This window comes from Miniopterus natalensis, chromosome 1, assembly GCF_054644295.1.
Source record: "Miniopterus natalensis isolate mMinNat1 chromosome 1, mMinNat1.hap1, whole genome shotgun sequence".
NCBI lineage: Eukaryota > Metazoa > Chordata > Mammalia > Chiroptera > Miniopteridae > Miniopterus > Miniopterus natalensis.
In genome coordinates, this window is record NC_142081.1 from 178,103,046 (window position 1) to 178,120,822 (window position 17,777).

The following is a 17,777-nucleotide window of genomic DNA, read 5'->3' on the forward strand; positions in this document are numbered from 1 at the left end:
AACTTTTTAAACACAGCCACAGCATCATTACAAGTAAAAAACAATAAACCACTCCTTAATATCATCAATTTCCAGTTTTTGTGTATGTGAATAGATCCTAATAAGGTTCACATACTGCGATTGACTGAGATGTCCGTTAAATCTCTTTTAAGCTACAGGATAATTTCTTTTTTAAGAGTAGTTTTCGTATTGAAGAGACCAAGTTGTTTGTCCTAACTTTTTGTCCTGGTAGTTTTCCAGTCTAAATTTTGCTGATTTAATTCCCTGGTGTTGTTTATCCTGTTCTTCTATACATTCTAAAAATTGGTGGATCTAAAGGCTTTATCCAGCCCCAGGTGGCCCAGCTGGTTAGAGCATCATCCCCATATGCCAAGGATGTGGGTTCAATCCCCTGTCAGGGCACATACAAGAACCAACCAATGAATGCATAAATAAATGGAAAACAAATAGATATTTCTCTCTCTCTTCCCCCTTCCTTTCTCTCTAAAAATCAATAAATAAAACAAAATAAAGGCTTTATCTGATTTCTGGTTCTTTTTATTACAACACTACTTGTTAGGTGGTGATGAATTCTTTCATCAGAAGCCACATAATATTTGGTTGTCTATCTGTGATAGTAATATGCTGTTGTTCAATGCCTAGAACCATCTACTCATTAAGTGGTTACAAAATGGTGATAATTTATCACTTCATTATTAGTCATATACGTCTACAAAGAGAACATTCCCTATATTTATTAGGTTATCCAGCAGTATAGCTCACATAGGAAAATCAAGCTAGGTGCTTAATTCTTTCCCTTTATTTTCTAGCTCTCAATATAACAAGTTCATTACCTACCATCCTGCAGGAGTAATGTCAATTTGTATTGCATGTATCATTATAATTTCATAGATTTAAGCATTATTTAATGTATTTCAATCCATGTTAGTCATTACCCTGATTAATGCTCCAACAGTCTCATTCTGGGCTAGTATTCTCTTCAAATTGACTCCTGTGTCCTCTTGCCACTATCCTAGTAATCTTTGATGGCTTCCTTGCTAGCTGTTTTGAAAAGTCCTTAATTTTTAACTTCAGGAGAATGTCAGGTATCAAAAACTTTAAAAGTACCCATTTGGCATTAAAACAAGATAAAAAACTGCACAAAACTTACAGAATACATTACCACCTTTAACATTTTATATTCTAAAAAATACACAGGACCATATTTGAGTCAATAAAGCAAATATAATACCTAACCCATAGCAGTAGAAACACAAACATCTGTCAAATAAATTACTGAATTCATTCATTAATTCTAGGAGGCAGAAAGAGAGTAAAAAATATTACCCACCATTAATACCCTTTCTTTAAGGTGACTTCTAAAATAAGCTACATATAGATCAGTCTTAAGTTTGGTGTTCACTGTTTTATAGGCCTAGACAAGAACCTTATTTTTGCTGAATATATAAGGGCAGTTTCTTCTTCAAGACTGCAAGCTTCTGGTGTCTTTATCAGTCCAGTCACAACAATTACTCTTCCCTATTTTTATTTTACTGCAAGTGCTTCTGTAGCTCCTAATGACCACAGCTACTGATTACCACTTGTCCTCTCTCTCCAGTCTGGTCTGTCATCTACCACTTTGGCTTTCAGACGAAATTTGGCCTTCTTTTTCAAACTACAACAACAACACAAGAAACACTTTTTCTCCCATATAAACTGACATACTGTGTATGTTGCCTAACTAAAAACAAACAGGACCAGAGTAAAAATGTGTACCCTAAGTCTTCCAGAGGTCAGTCTCAATACTTAAGAAACTATTTCAGCAGTTTTTCCCCAAAATTTCTAAAGCACTGACATATTAAAAATTAAACCATTGATAAATCACTTATTTTTACAGAGATTAGTAATAGTGAATTTAAAATACACAATAAGCAGAGTAACACAGCAGAAACTTGCTAGGCCCATAAAATATACTATAAAATATAGAATGCAAAAACTGTTCTTCATGGTATTACTTATCACAGCAAAAACTGAAAATAAATGTTCCCCCATAGGATGATAGGTTATGAGACATCCCTATATTTCATTTTAATAACATAAAAATACTCATGTCACAATATTTACAGAAGACAAAATAGTACAGTATTAACTTAACTATTAAAAATGTTACTGGTGACCCCTTTTTTCCCCCATCAGTCCCTTCCACCCCTCATCTGCCTGTGTCCATGGGTTATGCACATAATTCTTTGATTAATCTCTCACTCCCCCCCAAAAGGGGGGGGAAGCTATAATACTTTCAACAATAAAGACAATTTTTTTTTTAAATGTTACTGGTGAAATATCTGGATTCTGCATAATTTTTCTCTATACCTTATACTTTTCTGTATTTTCAAAAAATGCCTAAATTTTAAAAACTAAAAATATTTCCATTGCTAAATTATTTTATTATTACTGCTAATAGTAACACACTATTTCTAGTTTACTTCTATGCTTTCAGCTGACAAAAACGCAGGAAAACCCCTTTTATGTCTAATCACCTAGCAAGCAAAAGTGTGACCTAGACTGGGTAGCTCAACCCAAAAGACTATTGCAGATGTGATTTTTCTCCAGGACACAGTAATAAGAAAGCCTTTCTTTTTCTTTTTTTTTTTTAGTAAAGATTATGAGATGCTGGCAACTTCCTGCACTGCCTCTTGGCATACATCTCTACTGTCTTGCTTAACTCTTGTTAATATTTGCTTTAAGAAAATAAAAACAGCAACAACAGAAAAGCTGGAGTCCCAAGCCAACATATGTAATGAAAATGAAACAGTCCCTGCTGCTTACTTTCTAGTGCAGCACCCTGCATATTTCTTGTACGGCACTTATGTTTTCTCATTCCTAGTGTCTGCCCAATAAATGTGAAAACTGTGTCTGTCTTGCTCAGCATTACGCCATCAGTAACTACAATGTCTAGCACCTCTTCCTTGAATGATCCTAACTCACAAAAACTTTATGAGGAACACACTAAGGTTACACTCATTTTACAGTTATAAATTCTCTCATTACCTTAAACTACACAGAATCATGCTGTCAGTCTACCAAAATGGTCTTTTAGAATTGTCAATGCTCCTATTAGGGATACTAACTCCATAACTGTACTGTCCTAAGGGAAGGGGTCCTGGGGACAAAAGTTGTTAAAACCTCCACTCTACTTTTCTTATGAGCACATTAGAGACAGGAATAAAATACAAAGGTTTAATTTCTATCTTTTTATTTAAAAACTACATTTTCATTAATCTCAGATTTAAATAAAAGCATGTGTCTGTTAATTTGATGTGTAGTAAGTACTTAAAAGAGCATCTTCTTACCTCAAACTTTTGTCAAATGAGGCAAGACATAAATATATTAAAAAATAAGTACATGCTCTATGCAAAGCCAAAGAAACTTTCTTAGTGAGTATGAAACATTTTCACATTTTTATTGGCCACTTTAACTCCTTTATGGACTCCTTATTCATTTCCTTTGCCCACTTCTCTACTGGAAGGTATACTGGTTTGTAAAAATTCTTTATAAATTAGGGATACTAACTTTATAACTGCACTGTCCAATACAGTAGTCACTGTTTATTGAGCATTAAAATGTGGCTACTCTGAACTAAGATGTGTTGTAAGTGTAAAATACATGCTGGACTTCAAAAATTTAGTACAAAAAGATAATGTGAAATATCTCAATAATTTTTATATTGATTACATGTTGAAATATTTGAATATACTGGATAAAATACATCATTAAAATTAATTTCTTCATCTGTGTTTATTTTTTTAAATACAGCTATCAGATAACTGAAAATTATAAATATGGCTCACATACTCCTTTTGGACAGTGCTGCTCTAGAATATTGTTTTCCTTTCCACCTTTAAATTTTTTCAGTGTTAGTCTGACAAACGGGCATTTCTCATTTTAAGTATGCAAATAAAGAAGCAGTTTCCCTCAGGGTTTCCTCCTCTCCTTACTCTTCATAAGTTTTTCCCAAACCCCATCTGCTCCCACACAGGAATTTTAGAAGCATAAACTAAACCTTATCTCTTAACAAAGAAAAGTATTTTTTAAGAATTTTTTCCCAAAAGTTCTTCAAATACTCTTTTCTTCTTACACCCATCCAACTTAAACAGTACTCTTTTTCTAAATGATTTTTAAAATTTTACCATAATTACGGTATCCCTTTTAAAAAGTTTCAGTATTACTGAAACTAAATTTTCATACACAAGGTTATTTTTAAAACCTACTAAATGTTTTTAAGTGTGAGAACACATTTTAATTTTTTGGTAATAAACATTCCAAAGAACTCTGCAAAGTCATTCTGACTGGTGAGATAGGTAATTATTATCTATGATTCACAGATGATGAGACAAAGACACATAATCTTCTACATAATGACAGCTACAGAGAATAGGGATTACAAATTACACTATTTCAACTCCTTTTAACCAACACTTAACGGGCAGTTTAGCCTAAATTCAACAGCCACTACACCTAATTTACGTGTAAAATGCATAAGCTGTGTGGTCAATAGAAGCAATGCTATAAAGTTTACTTGGTATTTTAAAGTGAGTATAACCAAATGATTCATCTTGCTCATAAGAGAACCAGGTATGCTGCCAATATAAAAAACTCAACAATTATAATTTTCCAGCACCACCAAAAAGCCCCAAGAACATTTCTGAAATTTTAAGAGCCAGTTTTACATGTATTGCAAATAAAAAATACAAATGTATTATTTGCACAGCAGAGGTGTCACCATAGCTTATATTATAAACGTGAATGACTTCACTACAACTTCCAACTTCTATTACGAAGTCACAGACATGCTACACGTTTTTCAAACAGGGATTTTTGAGAAATGTTTCTGTAAATACTCTTTGCATCCCCAAGAACCTGGGGGATTAGATTGGGGGGGGGGTCAGTCTTCTCCCTCATTGTTCCTAACGTCGTTCTCAAGTGTCAAGCTATGGCATGCCAATCTATGGCAAAAACGGAGGCAAGCCTGATTAAAACTTACAAGTTCAATGCTTTTTGGAAACTATGGGACTATTTGAGTCAGAAAAGAATGTTTAAGTAGAGGGATAAAAATTCTCGTGAATCACCTTTTTCTGGGTTACAGCTCCTGCAGATACTTTTTCACCAAAAAGAGTGTTGAAGGGAACTGAAGAGTTCTTTTGTTTTTCAGCCCAATACTGGGCTCATTCAGTGACTGAGATAGATGGTCCTACCCTCATACTTAAGAATGATTCGTATATGATGAACAACAACCCCACCCCCAACCCCGCGCGCGCCTTCCTTCTTTTAGGAAATTTAAGAAAACAAGTTGGGAATACGAGAAAGGAGTAGGGCAAAAAAATCTACTCGGCTTCAAGTATCCAGTGAAGGTGAGTCGGTGAGCTCAAAAGGCCCTGGAACTTGGAGGAGGCAGTAATTTCCCACTGCCCAGAGGATGAGCGGAGGCAGTGTCACCGCCAGGCACCGCGACGCGCACGTAATGTTTTACTTGGTACCAAGTGCTCGGCTTCGTGGTGGTGACACTGCCCGCGAGCTGACCGCAATTTCTGCGGGACCTGTGCTAGGATCACAGGCGAGACCAGGGTAACCGAGGCCTGTCAGGAGCCCCCCCGGCGGGGCGGGCGGAACTGCAAAGGCGGAGACCCGAAGGGGTTGGGGCTGGGGCTGGGACTGGGGAAGGGCTAGCGGGCGTCCGGCCCGACGCGAGGCGCAGAGCGCAGAGCTCGGCCTGGTCCTCCAGTCCGGCTTCCGCGGGGTCAGCGGCCGGGGCGCGACACTCACCCTGGAGCTCGCTGGAGCCGCGGACCGCCGCCCCGCGGCGCAGACGCAGCCGGCACAGGGAGGACCAGCCACATCTGTGGGTCGCAGCGGCGGCGGCCAGGCCCGGTAACATCCTGGCGGGGCAAAGGCCCCTACACGGACACCGTCTCCTGCCTCCGCGCCACCACCGGCACCAACTGACTCCATAGACCGGGGACCTGCTAGTACCCACGCCTGCGCCGCCGCGGGCGGCCTCCGTAACCCGGAAATGGTAACGTCATTTATTGACGCCCGCCGCCGAGGCAGCGGAAGTGACGTACCCTGAGCGCGAATCGCGACGCTCTGCGTCCGCAGACCGGTCCCAGCGTCGTGGGGAGGGCGTGGCTGCCGGGGAATTGTGGTATTTATTCTTGTCTTCCTCCGCACTTGTACTTTTACGTCTTGCTTTGAAACCGTAGCGTAAATTGGATCTTAATAGCCAAGAAAGTCTTGAGAGAAGCGGCAGCCATTGGGGCTTTCTCTTTTCTTCTTTTTTCCGGGCTCGAAACCTGGGCCCTGTGTTGGAAGGTGGAGGGAGGGCGGGAAGGACGGACGGACCCGGTCCTCCGACTCTGCGGAGCCTTCCCTGATAAGCCCAAACCGAGGCCAGCGTGTCTTCAGTTTTGTCCGAACCTTTACCAAAGTGCGTCGTTCTTCTCCTGTAATATCATTTTTTGCCCAGTACCCTGAAGGCAAGTACCCACTTCGGAATCAGTTACGTGCCCTACTAACCTCTGAACGTCAGATCCTCGTCCGTAATACAACAGAATAAGACTTTTATAAAGTCAAGATTTGTCCGCATAATGGGAGATACGCAGACATGGAAACAGAGGTCAGCCTGGTCCCAGAGAGGAGGAGGCCGCAACAGTGTTCACTCGGCGTTAACTGTGTTTCGCTCTGACTTGCTCATTCGGGCCCTAGCTCGGCGGGCTTCCTCCACCACCTTGCTATAGAGTTAGGCCTGGTTATTCTCTGCCTTGTTGCTCTGTATACATTTCTTCAAGACGCTTATCACTGTGTGAAACTATTTTCTGTCTCAGGATAGAAAGTAAAGTATCATGCGTGAAACTATTTTATTTTCCGTCTCTCAGGATAGAAAGTAAAGTACCATGCAGGAATCTTGTGCTTTGTACATTGCGGTTTCCCAGGGGTTAAAACAATGTCTGGCACAAATTAATTAATTGAATGGAGTGCAGGGTAGTTTGTTTTAAAATTAATCTGAGTCACTTACCTATATTACTACACAATAACTATTTCAAGGGGAAATAAGTTAGCATGTTCCTAATTTTAAAAGAATCAAGCCTTTTATACTGATTGAGATATGTACAAGAAAATGAGTGAAGTCATGGTGATTAAATGATCACAAAATTGATAAGCAAATTTAACTTTCTAAGGCAAACATAGTTTAAACATTAAGTGGCCATGCCCTGGCCGGTGTTCTCAGTGGTGAGAGCGTTAGCCAGCCCAGCAAAGAGTGCTGAGTTCAATTTCCCGTCAAGGGCAGGTACCTGGGTTGCAGGTACCATACCCGGCACCAGTCGGGTGATGGAAAAAATATCTTTGGATGAGGATTAACAAAATAAATAAATAAATATAAACATTAAGTGGTCAAACATGTAAAAATGCTGTTCCACCACCATCTGTCCTTCCCCTTCAGTATCTCCCATTCTCACTTCCTCACTGTAGTCATGGAGCTGATCTCACCCACACCTGCCAGGCTGGGGTCGGGCAAACCCAGCTATAGACTATAAAACAATGCACTGTACTTGGCACCATGGCCAGGTCCAATTGGATGGGCTGCCTGGGCAGCCACAGTGTGACCCACAGCTCCCCCCACTTATGGGCTGAAATGTTCCATTCATATGTTGAAGCCCTGACTGCCATCAGGGCAGAAAGTGACTGTATTTGGAGATAGGACCTTTAAAGCGGTGATTAAAATGAGGTCATTAGAGTGGGTCTAATCCAATCTGACTGGTATCCTTATAAGAAAAGGAAATTTGTACATCCAAAGAAACACCAGGGATGTGCACACACAGAGGGAAGACTATTCAAGGACACAGTGAGAAGGCAGCCATCTACAAGCCAAGGAGAAGCCTCATCAAAACCAAACCTGCCACACCTTGATTTTGGACTTCCAGCCTCCAGAACTGTGAGAATATAAGTTTTCTTTAGTTGAAGACACCCAGTCTGTGGCATTTTGTTACGGTAGCCCAAGCAAATTAATACAGATCTCACCACTGGTCTTTGCTGTTTTCTGTCACTACTACTACTAATAAAAATAAAGATTAATCTTTATTACATATCAAAAATATGTTCCATAAATATGCATAACCTCTTTACTCAAAAATCTGAATATTACTATTAAAATAGATTTTAACAGAAATTCAACTTTATGATATAAAATACATAAGGGCTTAACTCTAATTGTAACTGTAAATATCATTAACCTTTGCTATAATGTTACTTAAATGCTTTAAATTCTTTTTAAAAAAATATTTTTATTGATTTTTAGAGAGAGAGGAAAGGAGAGAGAAAGAAACATCGATGTGAGAGCAGAACATCAGTTGGCTGCCTCCTGCACACCCCCTACCAAGGATGGAGCCACAATCCGGGCATATGCCCTGACTGGGAATTGAACCAGCAAACTTGGTGCACAGGAGTACGCTCAACCAACTGAGCCACACCAACCAGGGCAATGCTTTAAATTCTTAAAATAGCCGCTGGTTTCATCTATCATCTTAATCAAAACTGATCAGAGCTTCTTAGAATTTATTATGCACAACAGGATTTTAATTTTGTTTGTATGCATTTTTTAAATACATTTTTGCAGGGTTAAAAGAACACAGTTGCATGATATGTAGAACGTAATGCTGGTGCATAGTACATTTTCACCAGGGTTATTTCCTACCCTCCTTTCCCCTGATATAGTCAGAGTGTAACTTGACTTAAACACTGTATTAATTTTGATAAATGAAACTGTGACTTGCCAAATAAATTGGAAGAATAAAGTGGATTATGCTGTTATCTTGTTTAACCCTCACAGTGCTGTATCACATAATAAAGTTTCCATAGACTTGGGTTGAAATGCTTCTGCAGTTGTCTTGGTGTTTATACCTATGTTGTCATCATATACTTGTCCTGCTGGATAATCTTCAAAATATCCCCAAGTGCTGGAAATTAAGGCAATGTCAGTTTTAGGATTCTTTAGAAGAATTTCCTTTGACCCTAAATTCTTTGAGAAATCCCATCCTTACCAAGAGACTGCTTTAATGCTTCAGTTGAGACACATTCAGCAGCTGCCTATAGGTACTAAACAGGTAAGATTCCAGCATCGTGGAGCTTATGACCTATTGAAGGAGACGGAAAAATTTACAATAAACAGATCATTTTTAAATAGTGATATTAGTAATAGTATTGATCCTTTACTAATTGCCACATCCTCTATGTGCATGATATCATTCAAAACACCTTAGTAAATTATAGAAGATGGAGAAACTAAGTCAAAAAGATCTTGCTCTTATACCCCATGCTTCTAAGTCAGTGGGTTTTGTCCTTTGGAAGAAAATATGAAGTCTTTCAAAAGACATGAATGACAATGTGGTCTTTCATTGTTATTCTGAGATGTAGGTCAAGAAAGAGCATTTCCCCAGATTTTTTTTACACCATTTATGTGTGATCAACAAGTTGTCTGAGTTTCATGAGGATCTGTGATATAAATAGATGCTTAAATATAGGTAACTATTAAGTCAGAGAGACGAGAATAGAAGTAGGAGAGAGATGAAGTATCATTTGATTATTACCAGGCATTATTATCAGATTTTCCATTAACTCTGAAGAAGGTCCAACGTCTTTCAAAAATTTGCTCTATACCTGAGCTGATGATTCCTTAGTTTCATTTTTTCTATAGCTTTGGGAAAATAATGATTCTGGTTATGAGACAAACTTGACCGTTTATCTGGCTTAGATAATCCACTATAAAGTAAAATGAGTGGCTCTATCATGACGCTTACCAAACAGATCTACTTTTGAATACAAATGTACTAGTTGGCATCATGTTTTGCCTGTGGGATTGGGGGAGGAGGGAGCTTGCCCACCTGAAAACTTCAAAAAGAACGTGGCTGCCCCACTGGCGTCGCTCAGCGGTTGAGCATCAACCTATGATCCAGGAGACTGAGGTTCAATTCCCAGTCAGGGCACATGCCTGATTTCGGGCTCAGTCCCCAGGAGGGGTCGTGCAGGAGGCAGCTGATCAATCTCTTCTTCTCCCTCTCGCTGAAATCAATAAAGGTAAATTAAAAAAAAAAAAAAAAAAAACATGGCTCGCATGTGGATAAAAGGGAAAATATCTAGCCACAGCTGAGGGTGTCATCCCCTGCTGTACAACCATTGTTAGAAGCAATGTGGGTCTGCACGGACACCTTTTGTATATATATATAAGCAAGCCTCTCCTTAACAAGCACAGGAAATGAAACATGGAGTTGATATGGTTCTGACTGGTTTGCTCATCTTCATCTCTCTTTTTCAGAGAGGTTGAGTGACTTTTCCAAGATCAATGAGCAAAGATGTGCTAAAACATAGAATTAGACTCAGGTCCTCTTACTCCAAATCTTTGTATGTGCTTGAGTGAGGCAGGGACTGGTGGTTCTGCTGGGTTTTCCCTCCACATTATTCTATGAAGTTATTTGGGGGGATTTTATGACTATTATGTGAAATAACCACATAGTGCTCCATTACCATTAAATATAGGTTCACTCTTTGCCACTTCCAGTCAGGAATTAAAAGAATTATTTCTCCAGTGATGACCACATACCTGGGTCCCAGCTATCTTATTTAACTCTTCTTAGCTTCTCCAATAACACCGCCTCCTAAAATCCACCCAGTGAAGTGGAGCATTTATCTATAAATGTACCCCACCATGCCCCACCCCTTTCCTCAGAAGCTAGTGAGCAGGATTGGGATTACAGTGATTTCATCTCAGAAGTCATTAAATGCTCACTGGGGCAAGAGAGATCGAACTGTTTGATAACCTTTATCCTTGAGAGAAGCTGGGGACTGACAGCATGTAAATTTGGTACTTTGGGGGAGCAGCATTTGTCAAAAGAGTCAATTTCTTCCCTGAAGCCACAGGTGGGGGCACCAAGAGACGTTCTCATTAAGTTTTTCAAAATTTAACTTTGTATTGAAGCATAATACATAGAAGAAGGCACAAATCTTCAGGGCGCAGCTCTAAGAATTTTAACTAATGAACAAAACTGTAACCAGTATCCAGTGTTACCGGCTTCCCAGAAGCCTCTCCTCCGGTCACTGCCCTCCCACCCCTCAAGTATTCCACTAATCCTCTAACAACAGATGAATTTGGCCTGTTTGGGGACTTTGTATGCATGAATTGTATATTATGTACTCTTTCATAGTACATATAAAGAGTCTGGCTTCTTTTTCTTGAAATTGCAGGATTCATCCATATTGTTGCATTCATTCTTCTTCCTGTAAAGGATCCTATTGTGTGAATATCTCAGTTTATCCATTCTACCGGTGATTGGCACTTGGGTAGTTCCAGTTTGGGGCTATTACAGATTATCGTGGGCATGTGTATGCATCCCTGATGGATATATTCCTAGTACTGAAGTTACTGGGTCATAGGGTATGCACTTACTAGAATTTTCCAAAGGAGGCGCATCAATACACACTCCCAACAGCAGTGCGTGAAAGTTTCTTTTGCTCACAACCGTACCAACATTTGCTACTATCTTTTTTTCTTTTTCTTTTAGCCACTATGGTTTTAATTAGTGATTTTAATTTGCATTTACTAATGACAAATGAAGTTGGATGCCTTTTGGAATTTATATTGGACATTTGGGTATCCTGTTCATATCCTATTCAAGACTATTGCTCACCCTTCTTTTAGGTTGTCCGTGTTTTTATTATTGATGTGTATTGGCTCCTAATATATTCTGGAAACAAGCCCTTTGTCGTATATATGTATTACAAACATCACCTTCCACACTGTGGGTTGTCTTAGCATTTTCTTAGTGTCTTTTAATGAAAGGACATTCTTAATCTTAATATTAAATTATCAATGTGTGCAAATTATCAATTTGTTTCATTAATAGTTAATAGCTTTTGTGTTTTGTTTAGGAAATTTGTGCCTAATCCATGGTACTTGTGAAGTTCTGGGTGTTTTCAAGAAGAGGAAACTAGTATCTCATCCCCATCTGGATGTCTGCTTAGCCACCAAGCTTGCTGACCTGTTGCAATGCTGGGAATTTGGAGGAAATTTTCAGCATAGGGGAAAGATGGTACAAGGACCAGAGAGAACTGCTGTGATATAATGTGTAGACTTTGGATCCTATTGCATCCTGCAGACCTCAGAGTTGGAATCACAGAGAGTAAATGAGATTGAGGGCTGTAGACTTGTCATGGACCACCACAACATGTGGCGAGAGGTATGTATGTATCAAACAAATGTAGTTCACCACTGCCAGATGGGAGTCAGCTGACAGATACAGCGAGTCTTGCAAGGAGCTACACGGGGCTGCTTGGGATTGAATTCCTCAGTGGGGTCTACTGGGATCCACATATATCCTCACTGACAAGGAGCTGGATTAGCAGCAATAAACTCAGACAGGGGAACCTTACCATAGTCAGGCACTTAAAGTGTTGCCTGTTTTCCTTCCCCCTTGACCTTCTCACCCCACTATCAGAAGAGCAAGCAGGCTTTCCCTTTAAGGGTTAAGTGCGAAATGACGTTTGACCTGCATTCCTAAAGGCTGTCTCAGCCCTTAGGGTACTTTCCCTCTTTTGGGAATCCACATGCTGTTTCCAGCGTTCCACGCAATTTCCTCACCCACCGTGGCCTCGCATTTTCCATCGGAGCCCTCACAAAGCTGCTTCTCCAGCCTTCCACCTGCCTGCCCAGCTCCGGGCCCCATGCTCTCCCGCCTGACCACATCCCACTGCCTTTGCAGCAGCGATTCTTGGCAGTGTCTGGAGACATTTGGTTGTCACAACCGGCTACTACTGGCGTCTAGTGGGTAGAGGCCAAAGCTGCTGCTGAACATCCTACGGTGCACAGGATAGCCCGTTACAACAAAGAATCATGCCCTCGAAATGGCAGAAAAGAAACCCTACTTCTCTCAGAGTCGCAATTCAGAACTGCATAAGAAAGGCAATGTCCACCAGCTTCTACCACATATGTGTGTAGACGTGTATATTTATGTATTTTCTTAAATTCCGAAATCCTTACACATGCATCTGAATCCTGACAGCTTTTCCCACGCACCAGCTCTGTCCATGTCTGAGCCAGCTGCCCACTGTAGCATTACTGCTGGGAACCAGGGAGAGGGGAACAGGAGGAATGGTCCTCATCTTTTGTCTCAGGTACCTGTACAGGTGGATAGGGAGCTAAAAAGGTAACCAGGCCTAGGTTCTTGCTCTGTTTTCTCCTCTGTCTTTTGTGAACCCATCTTCCAAATAGTTCAACAGCATGGATGTCTTCCTTAGCGCTTCCTTGTTCCCACCAACTTTACCACACTTTCTCAGGAGTAAGAGACCTCCAACATCCCTTTTCTTTTCTTTTTTTAAAAAATACATCTTTACTGATTTCAGAGAGAGGAAAGGAGAGGGAGAAAGAGATAGACACATCAATGATGAGAGAGTCATTGATCGGCTGCCTCCTGCACGCCCCCAACTGGGGATCGAGCCCGCAACCCGGGCATGTGCCCTGACCGGGAATCGAACCCCGATCACCTGGATCCTAGGTCGACACTCAACCGCTGAGCCAAGCCCGGCTGGGTATCATTCCTTTTCTTATCGCTGGGTAGCTTGCTGGAAGTACTTTCATCTGACATATATATGTATCTGATTTCTGTGAAATTTTACATCAATTATTATTTGCTCCTTAAAATATCCAGGCCTTTACTTTTTAGCCTGTTTTGTGTGTGTGTGTGTGTTTCTTAAATAGGTTGAATTGAGTGGATTCTGGTATTAATTTTAGCTATGCTATATTTACTTCTGGACACAAGTAGCTATAGAGGCATTGAAACAGGGATGGGGGTGTGTGGGAAGAATCCTGTCCCTGTCCTGTTTCCTGGTTAAGAAGCAGCCAGCTCTGGAGAAGGGAGGCCAAAGCACGGTTTATAACAAGCTGAAAATATGCCCTTGAAAGCTGAGGCCTGCACAGTGCCCGTGAAATAGTAAACAAGCTTGACTGTGACTTTGGCTTATTGACAATACGAGTAAACCAATTGAAGAATTTCACCTTTCTCTTTACACTTAAATAGAAATAGACCATTAAGAGCAATAAGACTTTTCAAAGAATTGAGGTAAATGGAAGAACTTAATAAATAGAATAAAACTAAACAAACAAACAAAATTTTTAGATAAGCAGCAAAAGACTAATTACCAGACCCACACTGCTGTGACAAACGAAAGGCCAGAGTACAACAAAATAATTATTCATTAACTTGAACTGTAGCATCTGCTACAAGTTATTTCAGCAACTGAATTATGCAGTAAATGACAATAAACTCTAAACTTAAATATCTAATAATTTAGCAGTCATTCCTGTTCCATACTTGAAAAAAACATTTACTGAAAAAGTGGTTAAATGGTGTCAAGATTAGTCATAGAACCTAATACTGCATACCGTCTGAACTGGGAAGCCAGCTGCTCACTGACCTACCTGTTGAATATAGTGGTTTTCATGGTAACAGGTGAGAAGCTCTGAGACGGCCCAATATTTTACACCCTTGCTGTGGGGTTTTTCTGATAATGGGCTTATTCCTTTTCCATAAGTAAAGAAAGCATCAAATTATTTAGTCACTCCACCCTCCAGCCAAGAAGTACAAGTCTGTGCTGGAAGCCATGCTCCACTGAATGGGTTTTGGCTACTTACGAGGATGTCCAAAGAGAAAATAGTGCAACTGATAAAGCTTAGAGCCAAGGTCAGGAATAAAGACATATAAATTTGAAAACAGACAGATTCTTAGCGGTTGCTTTTGAAAACAAACTCTAGATTAAACATTAAGTTTTTAACTAAATTCAGGTCTCCTGATCTAAAATTTATTTAAATTTTAAAAATTGATTTTTAGAGAGGAAGGGAGAGGGAGAGACAGAAACATTGATGTGAGAAACATCAATCAGCTGCCTCCTGCACGCTCCCCACCGGGGATGGAGCCCCCAACCTGGGCATGTGCCCTGACCAGGAATCAAACTGGCAAACAGGACGATGCCTAACCAACTGAGCCACACTGGCTAGGACTGATTTTTTTTTTTTTTTAATGATAGAACTCAGTGCCAATGAAGGACATTTCTATTTTGTGGCTGCCCAGCATATTTTGAAAATACTTCCAATGTTGTGTATTTTACTGAGGGAAAAGGGAAAAAATTTTCTCTTAACAGGTCCAAAGTTCCTTCTATGCCCAGAAACCACCTCTTGGATTTACCTCCCCAGAGGAGATGTTTAGAACTTACTTTCCCAGGCTCCTTTGCAGCGAGGGCCCACAGATGCAACAGAGGCTCTAACCAAGCATCAGAAAGGCTTCAAATTGAAACAACACACACACACACACACAGGAAAAGCAAGGCATCTCGTGGAATATATTCTGGTGAGGGAAGAGATTTGAGATGTTAAGGCAAAGATCCATCTAGTTTTCAGAGGTAACAGGGACAGAAGTCCAGAATAGTGTCCCAGTAGTAGTGATGATGGTCTCCAATGGAAACTGCAGTAAGAAACTTCCTCCTTCCACACCTGATTCTCCCCTCCTTCCAGATTCTATTAGCTACCCAACATCCTTTTTTAAAAAATCCTTTTTCTGTTTAACTAACTAAAATGAATGTTGTTCAAGTATTCAGTGGGTATTCACTGAGTGCCTGCTATGTTGTAGGACATGGCTTTTAGCAATGAAAAAACAGAAAATGATTCTTTTCCTAATGATGCTTACACTCTGGTGGTGGAGACAGATGACAAAATAAATAAATATATGGTAATTCTATGTGTTGCATGTTAAGTACTGTAAGGCAATAGTAAGTACTACAGAAAAAAATAAAGCAGGGAAGGAGAAGACAAAATGCTCCAATTGGTTCTGCTACTGATAGTGGGCAGGTGTCAGAACTTGAGTGTGCATGAGGTGGGGGAAAAAGTCCTCATGGGGGTCAGACCACCAGATAAAATACCTAATTCAATTAGGTATTCCTCATTACACAGATACTTTTTCTACTTTGCTAACAGGTAACATTTTTAAAAAACACCCTTCTATCTAAAAAAAAAACCCCACCCTTCTATTAATGTAGCCTCTAGAATTCAGCATTCCAGAAAATGGAAAGGAATAGCAGGGAAGAAAACCCCTCCCATCATACATACGTTAATGATTTTGATCCTATACTACTATATTTTTCAGAAGAGTGGTTAAATGCACTGCTCGTGGGCACAGATCTACATGAAGTAGTTACTACTGAATCCTGGTACTGACCTTTATCCTATGATCTTACCATTATATCACAATACCTTGTAATCTCCAAAATTTAAACTTTGACAATCTTTGACAAAATCTTTGACAATTTAAACAATATTAGACAAAATTTTTTTGACAAAAAAAATTTACAGTACACCTGGGTAGGGGAGAAATGGGATGTGGTCATCACTATAAACATCAATTATTACTAAACATTACCTGGAAAATAACTTGTTATTTTTGATTGTTTGGGATATAGGTAAGTGGGAAATTATGATAACTACTCAATTCATTCAATAAAGCACGCCACAGAATTGTTCTAAATTCTGTCATTACAGATGACAGCCAAAATGTGTTGAGCACTTTCATCTGAAGCACCATGTTAAAACTCTGTGTGGCTGGCTCATTTTGTCATCTCACAACATGTGGGGCACTATCCTCATTTTACAGGGGAATCAGAGATCACACAGCTAAGAAGTGACTGAAACCAGGTCTGTCAGACGTCAGTACCCTAGAGCTTGGCCGAGCTCTACTGCCTCCTGGTGGTGGTGGTCCTATTTCCTCTGCTCCCTACGTGTCTCAGGGTAAGAATTAAGTCACTCCCAATTTTTCCTTAAAGAAGAAAGAATTGTAATTCTGGGCCTCATTCTCTGCACCTTATAAATTTAGTTTTGAGCATTTTATAGACTATTTTTGCATCCTTCTTATGCATTCATTCGGGGAAGTTTACAAAGAACATGTACTGGAGGGGACTTTTAATCAGTTGCTGATTTTGAAGATGTGCTTCTGGAGAGAGCTCTTACAGATACAGAAGCTGATCTGATTTTGCTAATAGCACTTTTGCTTTCTGTCCCTGGAGTTTACCTGTGAGTAAAAGAATCCAAGTGTCGACTCAAGATTGTGTACTTTACTGAGGGAAAGGGGAAAGAAATTCTTAACAGGTCCAAAGTTTATTTTTTGCCCAGAAAGGTGCTGACATAAAACATAGCAACATAAGTTTTAGCCAACACTGACTCAGCAGGTAGGATCTTGAGGGAAGTTCTTTAAATTTCAAGAGTCCCAGAATCTCCTAAGGTAAAATGAGAAGCATAATATAAATTGTAGCTATTTGTTTGTTCACCTTGAACAACCCTCAGCCTAAGTCTCTGCTGGTCACATTCTACAAATGAAGAAACTGAGGCCCTGTGAAACAAAGAGAATGTCTACGGGACGCAAGCACCATTTGTGGACTTTCTGACATTATCCTGATGTTATATGTATTTGTAACTCCTTAATCATGTTTTAACATTTGAGCTGGTATGTCAGTTGAGTCCATTACCAAAAAGGAAACTGGACACATCCGGAGTAAAAGAGCCAAGAAAATGTGGTGAAACATTTATTTACTTTTCCAATGGAGTCTCTTACCACATTACAGAGTCTACCTCAAATAGACAGTAATCCCCTTCCTCTCTGGGCTTCTTGTCTCTCCACTATCTTCCTCCCTCTATCCATCCCTTCTCCCAAATATTT

At 39.9% G+C, this 17,777-nt stretch overlaps 1 protein-coding gene across 1 annotated transcript in view; it reads right to left on the bottom strand.

The window, feature by feature from the left end:
- Nucleotides 1-6,009, bottom strand: part of SLC30A9 (solute carrier family 30 member 9) — a 60,408-nt gene extending 54,399 nt beyond the window's left edge. The window contains exon 1 of the mRNA XM_016206788.2: nucleotides 5,800-6,009. Coding sequence (XP_016062274.1) covers nucleotides 5,800-5,911 — 112 coding nt within the window. The 5' untranslated portion in view covers nucleotides 5,912-6,009. The remainder of the gene's footprint in view (nucleotides 1-5,799) is intronic.
- Nucleotides 6,010-17,777: the final 11,768 nt, after the last annotated feature.